Here is a 15,000-nt window from a genome sequence, read left to right as displayed (position 1 = left end):
CCCGCCACCCTTACGAGGACAAGCAGTTACAGAAAATGACTGACTGACAGAAAAAATATACATATAGCCATTTTTATACATATATTTAAATTTTCATCACTTTTTGTGTCATTTTCATGTTTGTTTTTCTTTTTTTTAACACTTTTTTCTTGTTTTTTGTTGTCAGGTAATTTTCTTTTTTACTTTTTTCCAACTTCTTGCTGATCTTTGGGCCGTGTTCAGTTCAGCTGCTCAGTGCCTTCTGCCCCTGTTAGGGTTAAGAATATACTTTATTTTAGGGACAAAATGTAAAGCAAATGTAATATAATATTCTGACTAATTCTTCTAAAAGTGAGAACAATAAATAAATATTAAATTTTAAAAAACAATGACGGAGACGTGATGCAGAGTGAAGAAAAAAAACAGGAGAAACAGATATTCTGCTGTGTTTCAGGAGTTTGTCCTTCATGTAGAATCACCCAGACCTGATGGAGGAGGAGGAGGAGGAGGAGGAGGAGGAGGAGGCTGCTGGAGTATTTTAACATGTATTTTCCTTCAGATAACGCAGCAGCAGCAGCAGCGATGTGATGTAAGTACGATCTTCAGTTTGAACAGCAAACAGCCGTCAGACTGAAGACACCATCACCTCCTCCTCTGCTCCTCCTCTGCTCCTTCACTGCTCCTTCACTGCTCCTTCACTGCTCCTTCTCTCCTCCTCCTCTGCTCCTCCTCTGCTCCTTCACTGCTCCTTCACTGCTCCTTCTCTCCTCCTTCTCTGCTCCGACTGTCTCCTCTCGTCTGCCAAGGTCACAAACAAACAGGAAGTCCTCGGCCTCCAGCTGACACTCACCTGTGATCATGTGACCTTTTTCCTGCAGTCATGTTTGGCAATATTGTATCAATGCACTGGCGTCAAGTATTATTTTTTATCATAAAATGTATAAATATTACATTTTCCAGATAATAGGATTTTCTTTATTTTTGCCATTTTTAAAGAAAACATTTGAGCATTTTTAATTTTTTTACTTTTGTCCATTTTTGAGGAAAATATCTTGGCAAATAAAAAAAAGTGTGACAATTTTTGTTTAATAAAAGAAACATTTTGGCAATTAAAAAAAAATGGCCGTATTTAAAGAAAACATTTAGGCGATTGTGTTTTTTTTGGCAATTTTTAGGATTTTTTGTTTTGATGATTTAAACAATAAAATTTGGCAATTTTTAAAGAGAAGATTTTAGCTTTTTTTTCTTTTTAAAACATCTTTCATCACTAACATGAAAAAAATAATAATAATAATAATCAGAAACTGTAAAAACAGAAGTTCATGTTAGATTTGAAGTTTCTGTCCGTCCTGAAAGAAAAAGTGTGTTTTTATGCAGGTTAGTGAAATAAAATTCCAGGACTTTTCCAAAACTTTTACGCTACATATAGTTTTCCAAAACTTTACCAGACCTGGAAATTGCTATTTGCAAATTCAATGACTTTTCCAGGTTTTCCACGACCATAGAGCTCTGTTCACACTCCGACTCACCTGTGGTGGATGAGATGTTGACGTCGATGCTGATCTCAGGCGTTCCTCCGTTCCTCAGCGACGCCACGCAGGTGTACGTGCCGAAGTCGGTGAACTTGAGGTCGATGATGTCGAGGTTGGTGGTTCCCGGCGTGACGTCGGTGTCGGTGTGGGTGATGACCATCCGCTCAGAGCTCCTCAGCGGCCGGCCGTTTTTCAGCCAGCCAAACTGCAGCTCCTCGGGGGGCGTGGCCTCCACCTGGCAGCTGATCTTCACCTCGCGGCCGATCTGGATGTTGTCGTCGTTGTGGTACGGGTCGGGCGTGATCCAGAAGCGACCTTTACGAAGACCTGCGGGACAGAGACGGACACACGGAGACAAACTTTAACGCTGAAGGCGCAGCTGAAAATGTGAAACAAAAGTTTGCTGACCAATCAGGAACAATTTCCCCCAAATTCAGCTGGACACACTTTTTATTCAAAATTAATATATTCTTCGTAACCAAAATTCTGAAATAAAATTAAGTTTGGTGACAAAAAAAAGATGATTTTGTCAAAAGAGGATTTTATTTCAAAATGTTTGTTTTATTATTTTTACACATCTGCATTTATTTTTATGCCTCTATGAAAGTATGTTTTTATTTATTTAATTTACTACATTTTGATTTTGTTTCTGTAATTAATAGGAAGGTGAAAAAAATCAATGCAGCAGAGTGAAGCAATGTTTTTGCATGATAATATTTTATTTATTATTAAGTACCAATAATTTTATTATTAATAATACATATGATTGATGATATGTCTTTTTTTTTGGGGGCAATTTTTGGAGAAAACATTGTAATTTGAGGTGATTTTGTTTTGTGTTTAAAACATGTTCAAAAATCACCAAAAACGATACCTTTCATCACAACCAGAAAGTGTAAAAAACAGAAGTTGTTGGATTGTTAAATTTACGCTGGTCCTTGAACACATTTGTTTTTATACCGGTTTATGAAACACAATTTCATGACTTTTCCGAAACTTTTCCAGGCCTGGAAATTGCTGTTTGCACATTCCACAACTTTTCCCAATCATTATATATTTTTTAATTTACATTGCTCAGAGGTCAAAGGTCAGGGTCTTTCCCTCTCTCAGGCTATTCTTTGTGATCACGTGACTGGACGTCAGCTGACTGACAGCAGCGTTCTGTCTCACATTTTCAGTGATTACGGCGACCCGTCCTGCTGTGGAGAAACTAATCTGTCCAAATGGAGCTTAATTATCGCTGAAGCCATTTGTTCAGTTTAATCCACACAAGTTGTTGCTGCTCCTCCTCCTCCTCCTCCTCCTCCTCCTCCTCAACAGCTGACGTCACTTTATTATAACATGTATGACTGTGAGACATTTGTGCTAAATTTGACAAGAATTCCTCAAATTATGACTGCAGGGTACACAGAGACCTTTGACCACCAGATTCTACTCAGGTCATTTGTAAATCAAAGTGGACGTTTGTGTCAAATTTTAAGACATTTCCTTGAGCTGTTCCTGAGATATTGTGCTCACTAGAATGAGACAACAGCAAGGTCACAGTGACCTTTGACCAAAATCCAATTAGTTCACTGTTGAGTCGGAAGTGGACGTTTGTGCCCAATTTGAAAAACTTCCCTTGACCTACTCTTGAGATATCGTGTTCACAAGAATAAGACACAAAAGAAAAAATTGAGCACCAAAATCTAGTAAGATCACCTTCGACTCAAAGTGGACGGTTTTGCCAAATTTGCAAAAATTGATCGAATTGATCTTGAGAAATCACATGTAAAAAAATGAGACAAACAAAGTCACAGTGACCTTTGACCTTTGACCACCAAATTCTGATCAGTTCATCTTTGTCTCAAAGTGGATGTTTGCGCCAAATTTGAGGAAATTTGCTCAACGTGTTTTGGAGGCAGTCACGAGAAGAGATGGACACAAGGTCATAATGATCTTTGACCACCAAAATCTAGTCAGGTCATATTTGACTCTGAGTGGATGTCCGTGCCAAATTTTGAGGAAATTCCCTCAAGGCGTTCTTGAAGTATTGTGTTCAAAAACATGAGACGGATTCAAGGTCACTGTGGCCTTCGACCTCTAATTCCTCATTCTTGACTCTATGTGGACGTTTGTGCCAAATTTGACAACATTCCCTCGAGCTGTTCTTCAGATATGGTGTTCACAACAATGAGACAGACAAGATCACAGTGACCTTTGACCACCAAAGTCTGATCAGTTCATCTTTGACTTAAAGTCGACGTTTGTGCCGAATTTAAAGAAATTCCTGTCAGGTGTTCTTGAGATCTGGACACATGAAAACTGACTCAGTTTTCCTGCTGAACTGAACTGTGACTCCTGAGTACAGTTACAGTCCACCTCCTCCTGCTCCTCCCCCCGCTCTCCTCCTCCTCCTCTCCTCCTGCTCCTCCCCCTGCTCTCCTCCTCCTCCTCTCCTCCTGCTCCTCCCCCTGCTCTCCTCCTCCTTCTCCTCTCATCCTGCTCCTCCTCCTCCTGTCAGTCCCTGTTCTGAACTCGCCGCAGTCTTCAGTGGATGACTGCAAACAGACCAGGAGGTTGTAGTTCAAATCCCATATCTGTGTGTGTGTGTGTGTGTGTGTGTGTGTGTGTGTGTGTGTGTGTGTGTTTATAAATAGCTGCAGTTCGTGAGGCGAGCAGCTGATTGTCCTTCTTCATTAAGATTAAAGCAAGAACGCCTCAGAACAAAACCCTGAGTGTGTGTGTGTGTGTGTGTGTGTGTGTGTGTGTGTAAGAGAGAAAGTGTGTGTGTGTGTGTGTGTGTGTGTAAGAGAGAAAGTGTGTGTGTGTGTGTGTGTGTGTGTGTGTGTGTGTGTGTGTGAGGGAGTGTGTGTGTTTCACTGCGTCAGTAAAAGGTCTGTTGCATAACTCGAGGTGGATGCAGTCGCTCACACATGAAAGTCACTGCACACACACACACACACACACACACACACACACACACACACACACTCTTCCTCTCTTACACACACACACACACACAGATATGATGAAGACCCTGAGATGCTGAAAGCTCCAGAAAAGTGAACTACATTACCCAGAAGACCTTTCACCGCACACACACCGAATATCTGCGAACAAACATCACCTCCTCCATCTTCATCACCTCCTCTTTTATCACTCCCACTGCTCCTCCATATAACGATCATCTTTCATCACCTCCTGCTCCTCCCGCTTCACCTCCTCATCCCCTTTGATTCCTCCTATTTTTGTCATCACCTCCTCATCTTCCCCTCCATCATCATCCCTTCTTTTCTCCGCATCACCTCCTCCTCTCAACTTCTGTCATTATCTTCTCCACCTCCTCACTCTCCATCACCTCCTCATTTCATCACTCTACTCCTTCTCTTCCGTCCTAAGAAAATCCTCACCTCCTCCTCCTCTTCACCTCCTTTGATTCCTCCTTTTTCTTTTCATCACCACCTCATCTTCACCTCCATCATCATCCTCTCTGCCACTTCCTCCTCCTCACCTCCTCCTCCCCTTTGATTCTTCCCATGTCTGTCACCTCCTCCTCCTCCTGTTTTACTTTATCCCTTCTTTCCTCCTCCTCCTCTTCGATCCCACGTGTAGTGTGTGTGTGTGTGTGTGCGTGTGTGTGTGTGTGTGTCAGACTGGGAGGACTGGTGGAGAGACTAACATGTACAGAGAGAGAGAAGTGCATGCTGGGAGTTAAATAAGTCAGGAGGAGGTGAGTCACTCTGCTGAATAAAACAGAGACGGACGGACGGAGACACTGAGGACATGAGACGCCCCGTCATTAAAGGGACACTCCGACATTGTGGGGACTCCTCCTCAGGTCTCCATGACGACCGAATTCACCATAAAACTCACACAGCTACAGCAGCTCATGGTGAACGTGACAAAGTGACCGGTGACGTCATTCGAATGACGCGACGCAGGGCGCCGTGAATTAAAGACGCCGTGAATCAAAGACGCCGTGAATCAAAGACGCCGTGAATCAAAGACGCCGTGAATTAAACTTCAGAATATTTTCTCGTCTGTAAACACGACTTCAGGCTGACTGTCTCGGTTTACACGATGTTAGAAATGATTGCGTCAGTGCGGCTAAAACCGGACTGTTAATCCTGTAAACGTGTTCGTCCGTCTGAAATAACGTGAATTTCTTACAGTCGGACTGACACCAGATCATGTGACAGGAAGTGGATTTCCATCATCAGCCGCACTTTAACTGGACTCGGCGTTCTGACTTGCTCCTCGTCGCCACGCCCGCCTCCCTCGGTGGTTAGAGATAGGGACTGTTTGTTATTTATGAGGGGGGAGGGGTTCGATATCGTTAAAAAATATTTTAAAAAAGCAATGGGCAAATAAAAGAAAATAACACACAATAAAATGACCTGAAGATTAGTTTATAAATAAATACATTCTTAACAAGTAAAAAAAGAGGGAAAGAAATTGATCTAATAAAAAGTGCTTAAAAATTCCAATAAATTCGGAACATTTTAAATAATGTATTATGATCATTATTAATATAACAAACTCCCTTTCAGTAGCAAAATAAGAGTTGTCTTTCCCAGAGCAAGATAAATTTGTATCGTCTGCAAAAATGACAAATTTCAACAAATCTGACGCAGATATTGTTTTTGTAAAGTATGAAGAGTCTTGGCCCAATCACGTTTTGTAGTCTTTTTTTTTTTTTTTTTTTACAATTGTTTTGAATCTATCTCTTATTTGTTGGATATTTGTCACTTTCTGACCATAAATAGTTTAACCATCTGCTTTTTATATATTATTGATATCAACCTAAAAGATGAAAGAACTGAGTAAATAAATATATTAAAACATATTGTGTGATTTGAAAAATGTTCTGCTGTTAGACTTTGGTAGTAACTTAATGTTTCCTTCGAAAAGTTTTTTTTTATCTTTAGAGAATCTTGTGAACTCAAACCGGCTTTTGTAAAGAAAAGGACCCGAGCTGAAACCAAACCTTATCTGTCCGTGCTGACTTTCGCACCACGTGTCATCAAAACTCCACAAAACGCTGACGACGTTCTTCTTCATGTCGCTGCAGGAAATGACGCGGCGGCGAGCAAAGACTGAAATAATCTGAGAGCTTAACGTGTGTGCACAGACGCAGATAAACGCTCGGTTTGTTGTGGATTGTCGGATCTGCTCCCGTCTTTTTCTGCAGCTGCTTGTTCCTTCAAAACTACAAGTAAAGACGTGAATGTGCTTTTGTAGCTGCAGAGCCGAGGACTCACCTGAGCGCCGTCACGAGGCCTCAAACACAAAGCCGAGAAAACACCTTTCAACAGGTGGAGGAATAAATCCCACAGGAGCTCAACTCTCAGACTGAAGCTCGTCTCTGCAGCTGAAGCTCGTCTCTGCAGCTCGAGTCAAGGCGGCGCAGAGTGCTGCTGCCTCCTGTTTCCCCTCAAAGGTTCAATAAACTTCAAAGATCCAGTGTGCGCATGTGCTCACAAAGCAGAGAAAAATCCTGCCGTCACACGACGATTAGTCGATTAATCAATAAGTCGATCCTCAGAAAATCAATCAGAAATCCTTTTGACATTTTTGGCAAATATCTGACAGTGAAGAATGAGGACAGGAAACAGGGAGAAAGAGCAGAGTGTAACATGCAGCAAAGCTTTCTGACGGGAATCAAACCTGTGACGTTGCTGTAAAAGTGAACGCACCACCACCAACGTTTGTCGCAGGGAGCTCACGGCTGTGTTATTTTGATGACTAATTGTTTCGGTCATTTTTTAAATTTGTTGTTTTTTTGTAAAGGAAAAAAAGGCAATTTCTAAAACATTTTTTCTTTAAAAATCATGTAAAATGACACCATTTATCACAGCCGCTTTTTGACTGGATTGCTAATGTTACTTTTTTTAATATATATAATTTGGTGATTTTTAAAGAAAAAAACTTCTTTTAATTTAAAATATGTTTTCCATAAAAATCACCAAAAATGACCCCTTTGATCACAGCCAGAAACAGTAAAAAAAGAAATAATCATCAAAATTCTGACGGTCCTTGAACACGTCATGTGTTACTGTATTGATTTGTGAAACAAAATTCCAGGACTTTTCCTGAACTTAATGGGTGTACTTGATTTTCCTTAAAACTTCTCCAGGCCTGGAAACTACATATGCAAATTCCCTGACTTTTCCAGGTATTTTATGGCCGTATGAACCCTGGCTGACACACAGGGACGCTCAGCAGCTTTCCATTAACATTAAAACTAAATAAAAAATAAATAAACAAAATGTAAAATCTGATGGCGTACCTCTGACCAGGATGCTGGTGGACTTCTTGGCAGGGTTCCCCACGTTGTTGGACGCCATGCAGCTGTAGGCACCGCCGTCGTCCACAGTGACGCCAGGGATGGTTAGCGTGCCCCCATTGACGACGCTCCTCTTCGGGAGCGCCTCCCCTCCCGGCCTCGCCCATTGCAGGGTGGGAGGAGGGTCTCCCCCCGACGCCACACACACCAGAGTGATGGTCTCCCCCGGGTTCACCACCAGGGGGTCCTCCAGGAGGAGCTTAATGGCGGGAGGAGCTGCAGGGGAGGGGGAGGAGGAGGAGGAGGAGGAGGAGGAGGAGGTCACTTTCATTTTGTTAATAATCATTATTTAACTTTAGATTGATCCCATAATCTTCACTTCAGTCTTACTCAGTTTACATATGTAGAGTTGATATTTTACTGTTTGTGATCATTCATGAAGTTTATTTCTAAATCATTTTTGGATGTTATAGTTCAGGGGTATTCAACTAAAATTCAAAGAGGTCCAGTTGCTAAAATTTCCTCCCAGCAAAGGTCTGAACCTCATACCTAAAATCAGAATCATGATTAACTGAACATATTTACCTCAATAAGGTAAATTTTTGTCCTCATAGTTCACTGACACAGTTTCATGTGACCATGGTGTGTTGGAGTGTAATAAACATATGATTTATTATTATTTATGAAACTTTCGATTATTTTTCGATTAATTGCCCTGCACTACTTCACCAGTTGGTGATGACAGTTATAGTTCTTTTGATGCAAATATACATTTTTGAGCTGAATACTAAATTGAGCCATTGGCTGATAGCTTGGGCTGAATGAAATTTAAGTTTTACCATTTTGATTTGTCACTGCTCGGGTTGAAACTATGTAGTTTACACAAAATAATGTCAAAGGGTTATTTTATTTTATTTTTTAGGGGGAGGATTTCCTCATCTGCTATCCAAGAATGATGTCAGACGCAGTAAAGCCCTCTAGAGAAAATTGAAATTTGGGAAATTATATTATACATTATAAATAAAATGTATGAAAAATTGAACTGTATTAAACTTTTGCTTGTGGCAGAAAAAAACAATAACATAAACAAACAAATAGGTCTTTGGTAAAAGAAGTTAAGTAAAAACTACTGATTAATTAACGGATGATTTTCTTAAATCAATCAGTTCAAAAAAATCCTGGAAACAAGTTCGAGAAACGTCCTAAAATCCTAAATGTCCTAAAAACTGTGAAATGTCCAAAAGTCAGAGAAGCGTCCTAATATCCTGGAAATATCGCAAAATCCTAGAAATGTCCTAAAGTCCAAGAAATGGCCTAGAATCTTGAAAACGTCCTAAAATCCTGGAAACGTCCTGAAATCCTAAAAATGTCCAAAAGTCCAAAAACGTCCTATAATCCCAGACATGTCCTAAAATTGTACAAACTTCTTAATCCTAGAAATGTCTGAAATACCAGGTGTCCAAAACCCCAAAATATTTAGTTTACTGAAATATTCATCAGAGAAAAACTGAAAAAAGACAACTGACAGCAGAAATAAATGTTTGAAGTCTGTGATTAAAGGAATTATTTAAATGATCAATAAAGCATGAAAACTGTGGATTTATTGTCCCTGTTCAGAGTCATTCATTTTGCTCCGTGTTGATAATGAGTGAATGAATGATGAGTTTTCTTCTTCAAAACAGTTTGTAGAGGTCTGGTTGGTGAGATGTGCAGGTGGATCATGTGATTTCTTTTTTAACATGTGAAAAGGTTTGAAATATCTGGTCATGTGTAAATAATCCAGAGCGCTGCAGAGTCAGAGTTTAAAAGCTCCCACAGAGAAATAAAAGCTGCAGAGCCATTCGCCGCAGAAAAGCAGCTAAATGCAGAAATAATAATGAGGGAGATAAAAATAGCTGAGTCGACCTCCGTTAAGCTGACATCATGTAAATCCCATCAGCCCCCAGGGCGGGGCGGCGGGATCGACTGTACAGGTCAGAGAGCCGCAGTCCGAGCGCAGAGAGGACGATGACTTATTTATGATTTACATTCATCCGCCTGGACGCGCTGCGCAGGTACACACAGATTAAAGAAATAATACACAAGATTTAATACGACTGCAGGCCGCCCACTTCTGCCTGCAAATACATATATATATATATATATAAATATATAAATACTCTATACTTTTTATATACTTTTCATGAGATCGAGCAAAAGTTTGATTAAGTGTCTCATTCTGATTAATTAATTCAAAATTATAAGATACTCAGAGAACACACTAAGAAAAAAATAAATAATTATAATAAATTTTAAATTATAATTGTAAGGTGAAGTCTGAAAAACAAACACATTAAAAAAGGGTTTTAAACTTGTTGACTTGAATTATTAATTATTCAGTGATGACAGAGGTGTTTTTGTTTTTTATGTTTTCACCTGTTTTATTTATTTTTATGGATTTATTAACGACTGAGCAAATAAATTATGGGGGAAATACATTTTTAAAAAAAAAATAAATAAAAAAATAATATTAACATTTTAAGAATTTATGGGTTTAATTAATCAATTCACATTTAATTAATACTACAAAAATGTTTTATAGAGATCATAATTTCTTTAAAATAGTCTCTAGTGTCAGTGTGAATTATCCGCAGTAACAGGGACAGAGTGTGTGTGAGTATATTCATCACATAGTGGGGACCCCTTAAACACAAGGACATTGTGGGGACACACCTCTGAGGTCCGGTCCCCACATGGACCAACATTCAAGAGTTAAAGCTTAGAGCTGTGACTGTATTCGTGTGTGTGTGTGTTACCTGTCCTGTTGTTCAGACTGAAGTGGGCGCTCTTGTCTCCGATGCCGCAGACGTTCCTGACGGAGGAGATGCAGTTGTACGTGGCGTAATCCTGAGGACGAAGATTCTTCAGCTTCAAGATCTTCGTCTCACCCTAAAACACACACACACACACACACACACACACACACACACACACACACACACACACACACACACACACACACACACACGTGCACACACACGCCCGCACAGTATTTTTATACATGTGATGAACCTCCACAACATACTGTTGCTGTTATTTGCACCTCGGGGACGCACATTAATAATATCCAGCACCAACAAACAAATATACCCTATTCCACTTCTTTAATTTTCATTTTGTGACATATTTTTTTGTTCTCTGTTCATTGTTTTGTTGCTGTTTGTTGTTATTGCTGCCTATCTTGGTCAGGACACTTTAAAAATCATTGCAAAGCAAAATCATACAAAGACAGAAAAAGAAAATATGACAAATAATGTCAGCTGAATAAGAATTAAATACATATTAAAGAATTAAAATCATCAACATTAACTGGGTTAAAGAATATTTATTTAAAATGTAAAAATGTTATAAAATTCAAAAACTGATAGAATTAAATAGATAAATAATAAATATAAACTCAGTAACTGGAAATTAGATTATTATTCTAATCAGCTCATGGTGCAGAATCAGCAGGAGCAATTTTTTTGTCCTGTCAATGTGGTTTTTATCCTCAAGGTGTTGTGATTTGCACCTCAGGGCCACCGTAAAAAAACACAGTCTCTGGGAATCAAAGTCTACAATTTTAAAACTTTACAGACTTCTTGATGTTTTTTATGAAAATTGAGAGAAATCAGCAGATCAATCAGCTCTGTTATGTCCCAACATGAGTTCCTCCTCCTCCTGAGTCCTCCTCAGTCCTCCCCCTCCTCCTCCTCAGTCCTCCTCCTCACGTCTCCACCTCGCTGCCAAATCTCTCTTATCTCCTCTGGCAGCTTCGGCGCCGCCTTCCGCCTCACGGACAGATGAGATGAGATTAGATGACATTTAAATGGGATGTTTGTGCAAAGATGGAGGCTAATTTTTTGGCGGCTGATGATGATGATGATGATGAGGAGGAGGAGATAAGTTCCTCATTAGTGCCTGTGAGGAGCAAGGAGGGAGGGGTTAACAACTTCTCCAGCTGAAGGCATTACAGTCGACAGCGTTCAAATCTGGCGTGAATGTTATCTGTGCTGCGGCATTACACGGCCCGCTAACTGGCCGCCTGATTGGCCGGCTTCCCTTTTGCTCCAAATTAAATCCAAACCACGGCCAAAATTTAAAAAAGGACAAATCTGGGATCTCCATCTGCAGATGTTTTAATCCCCAGGAGGAGGAGGAGGAGGAGGAGGAGGAGGGAGGCTTAACTACAGGATGGATCAGCTGTTTCAAACTGTTGAACTCACTGACGGAGGAGACACGATGAATATTTAAATTCACAGAAAAACACAAGAAAGAAAGAAATCAGAAGAGAGCCGAGTTTCTACGAGCGAGAAGTGATTGAAAAAGATCAAACGTGGACACAAAAATTTAAAAGAATAAAAAAATACAAAGACTCCAGAGGAACTGCAACTACTGAAATAAAGATTCAGATATATTCACTCAGTTCACTCTGAGCAGCTTCAATTAAAAAAAAAGTTTTGATTTTAATTTAATTACAGCCCACATCAAAAAATTAATAACTTCCTGCAGTGTCGGCAGCAGACTGGACGAATAAAGATTTAGATATTTTGGGAGAATAAAACAATATTCAGTTTGTAATAATCACCAGAATAAATGCCGGCACTGTACACTTCTGCAAACCACAGATACCTTTGCACTTTGTGATGAAGAGGACATGTTTAAACTTTACATTTAAAACGTTTTAACATAAAAATCTTTAAAAAACAAGCTAATTTTACTGCAAACAACAGAGACGCTGACATATCTGAATCTATATCAAATAAAATGATTTTAGACCAAAAACATTTCAAATGTTACCAATAAAAAAGTTAAGTAGAACCACAAACTTCTGACTGATCCTCCTCCTCTTCCTCAGCTGCTTCATGAAGCCTTAAATGTCACTAAAAAGATTTATTTTATAGAGAAATTATTTTTCCACAAATGGAAGCAAATCTGAGGTTTAAAGCTGTTGAGGTTTGTGTGTGAAGCAAAAATTGGACAAAAATCAAACTCAGAGCTATTTCAGTCCTCAGCTGACGGACGACAGAAAAGGCAGATCCACGGAGAGTGAAAGTCAAACAGACTCTGAGTGATGGAGCTCCAGCAGGACGCGGCGTCCTCGGAGACGGCGAGACGTCACTCTCAGACACAAAGTAAAAACCAGCATGGAGACGACAGTTTGTGGTTTGGAGCGAATGAAAAGCTCGTGGTAAATATAACAGGAAGTTAGAGGAGCTCTTGCTAAAACATGGTGATGCCAGCAGTTAAAAATAGCGGCGGTCTCCTGAGCGCCGTGATGACAGCCTCTGAAACAAACTGGAGGAGAAGAAAAACGTCTTTTCTGACTGCAGAACGCCAAAAATCAGGTTTATTCACAGCTGAGCGTCCGTTTGATTCGGTCACAGACGTCCCTCCTGGAGGATCCGAGGTGTTCCCAGACCACATGAGACGTGTGATCCCTCCACGGGCTCCTCGCAGCTCCACGGGCCCAAAAACCTCCAGAGGGAGGCGTCCAGCAGCATCCGGATCAGATGAGGAGGTCTGAGCTCTGCAGAGGAAGTCCAGCTGCTTGAATCCATGACCTTTTTCTCTCTGACACTCCCGTAGAAACGTATATAAAGATGGACAGCATGTCAGCTCCCCCAAAGTGAGGCGTTTCAGTGTGTGTCGCCCCCTGGTGTCTGACTGCAGTATAGGTCATAAAGCCTGCACCTCCATGTTAGTGAATGGGACACAAAAAACTCAAAGTACACGCCAAATAAATGTTTCCCAAAGATGGTTTCTGTCGCTGAAGGTCGTTCTCATCACCCTGATGTTTGTTCAAGCGTTTGTTTTAATGATAAGTTTGGTTTTAACGAGGTATTAATTTATAAAAAAAAGGGGATTTTTCCACCATGATTGACAGCCGTGTGCTCGCATTCATTGTTTTGGCGGGATCTCCTCGGCTATGGATACCGATACTGCGCAGACTCTGGCTCTCAATGACATCACATTCACAAGATGGAAACGCCTGTTTCTCGGATATTTTAACCTACCTTCAGCATAGTGCGGGTCAGTGCTGGCGGTCTATGGTCACTACAAAAAGCTCCGGACAACAGCTGATGGTCACATCGACTGGAAGATGCATGTAAATGCAACAGCCTGTAGCTACTATTTTGCTATATTTTTCTATTTTTCTGACTCCATGGTACCTTCTGCCAAAGCACGACTTTTCTATGTTAGAGAAGCACTTAACAAAATCGTGAGAAGTCGTGCTGAGTTTGGACTGAATGCAGCAGACAGCAAGGGGATCTCCACCGAAGGCTGAGCGGCCAGTCAGACCAGAGGGCAGAAACAAAACCGAAAGACGAAGAGAGGGAGGAGAGCCGGCATCAGGGCGAGGCTGAACCGACTGACTGAGAGCTGTTCCTCTACCAAGCCTTCTTCTGGATAATGTCCGCTTACAGGAGAATAAAGTGGATGAGATGTGAGTGAGGCTCACTCAGCAACCAATCAGAGACTGCTCTGCACACATCTTCACAGAAACATGGTTAACCCCTAACATCCCAGATCAAGCTGTTGCACTGGATGGGAGGACCTTGTTCAGAGCCGACAGGAAACAAAGACTGTGATGCAAAAGCTCTGCAGGAATTGTATGACGCCATCAGCAGCAACCACACAGAAATTTCACAGCAGCTGCTGATTTTAATCAACTCATCCTTTAACTCCAAAGATGCAGCAGCATCAAGGACAAATGGTAATTTAATTTTTTAAACTGTGTTTACAAAGAGGATATTGTTTGTTTAACTTTAATCCACCGCCTTCACCTAGTTTACTGACTCCTCTGAAACTGTGACACCAAACTGTGGTTTCACGGTTAAAATGAAAAACAAAATCTAAATGTTTGTGCCAAACGAACTTAAGAAATTACCTCAAAGTGTTTAAATATTCAGAACAAAGTGACACACAAACGGACAACCTGAGAACATAATAAACATGCTAAAACAGACGGTGTGTTTGTTCACCTGTGTGAAAAAGGGTTCGTAGATCTCCACGCCGGCGTCCGAGCCCTGCGTCAGCGCCTCCCTGCCCCTCCTCCACGTGTAGTGCACCGGCGGGTTGGAGTTGGCGACGCAGCGGAGAAACACCGTCCTCTCAAAGTAGAACTGCTCCTTCGATTCACCAACGCTCTGGTGCACCGTTATGACCGGGTCATCCAGGTCTGAGGAGGAGGAGGAGGAG

The 15,000-nt window shown here is 40.9% G+C and overlaps 1 protein-coding gene across 1 annotated transcript in view; it reads right to left on the bottom strand.

The window, feature by feature from the left end:
- The window catches only part of mdga2a (MAM domain containing glycosylphosphatidylinositol anchor 2a), a 35,231-nt gene that overhangs the window by 18,338 nt on the left and 1,893 nt on the right, over nucleotides 1-15,000 (bottom strand). The window contains exons 2-5 of the mRNA XM_042500702.1: nucleotides 14,784-14,980; nucleotides 10,575-10,707; nucleotides 7,783-8,055; nucleotides 1,509-1,838 (exon numbers count right to left, since the gene is read on the bottom strand). Coding sequence (XP_042356636.1) covers nucleotides 1,509-1,838; nucleotides 7,783-8,055; nucleotides 10,575-10,707; nucleotides 14,784-14,980 — 933 coding nt within the window. The remainder of the gene's footprint in view (nucleotides 1-1,508; nucleotides 1,839-7,782; nucleotides 8,056-10,574; nucleotides 10,708-14,783; nucleotides 14,981-15,000) is intronic.

Source organism: Plectropomus leopardus, chromosome 14 (genome assembly GCF_008729295.1).
Source record: "Plectropomus leopardus isolate mb chromosome 14, YSFRI_Pleo_2.0, whole genome shotgun sequence".
Classification (NCBI taxonomy): Eukaryota; Metazoa; Chordata; class Actinopteri; order Perciformes; family Serranidae; genus Plectropomus; species Plectropomus leopardus.
The sequence above is the reverse complement of the archived record's forward strand: the minus strand, read 5'-3'. Positions and strand labels throughout refer to the sequence as shown.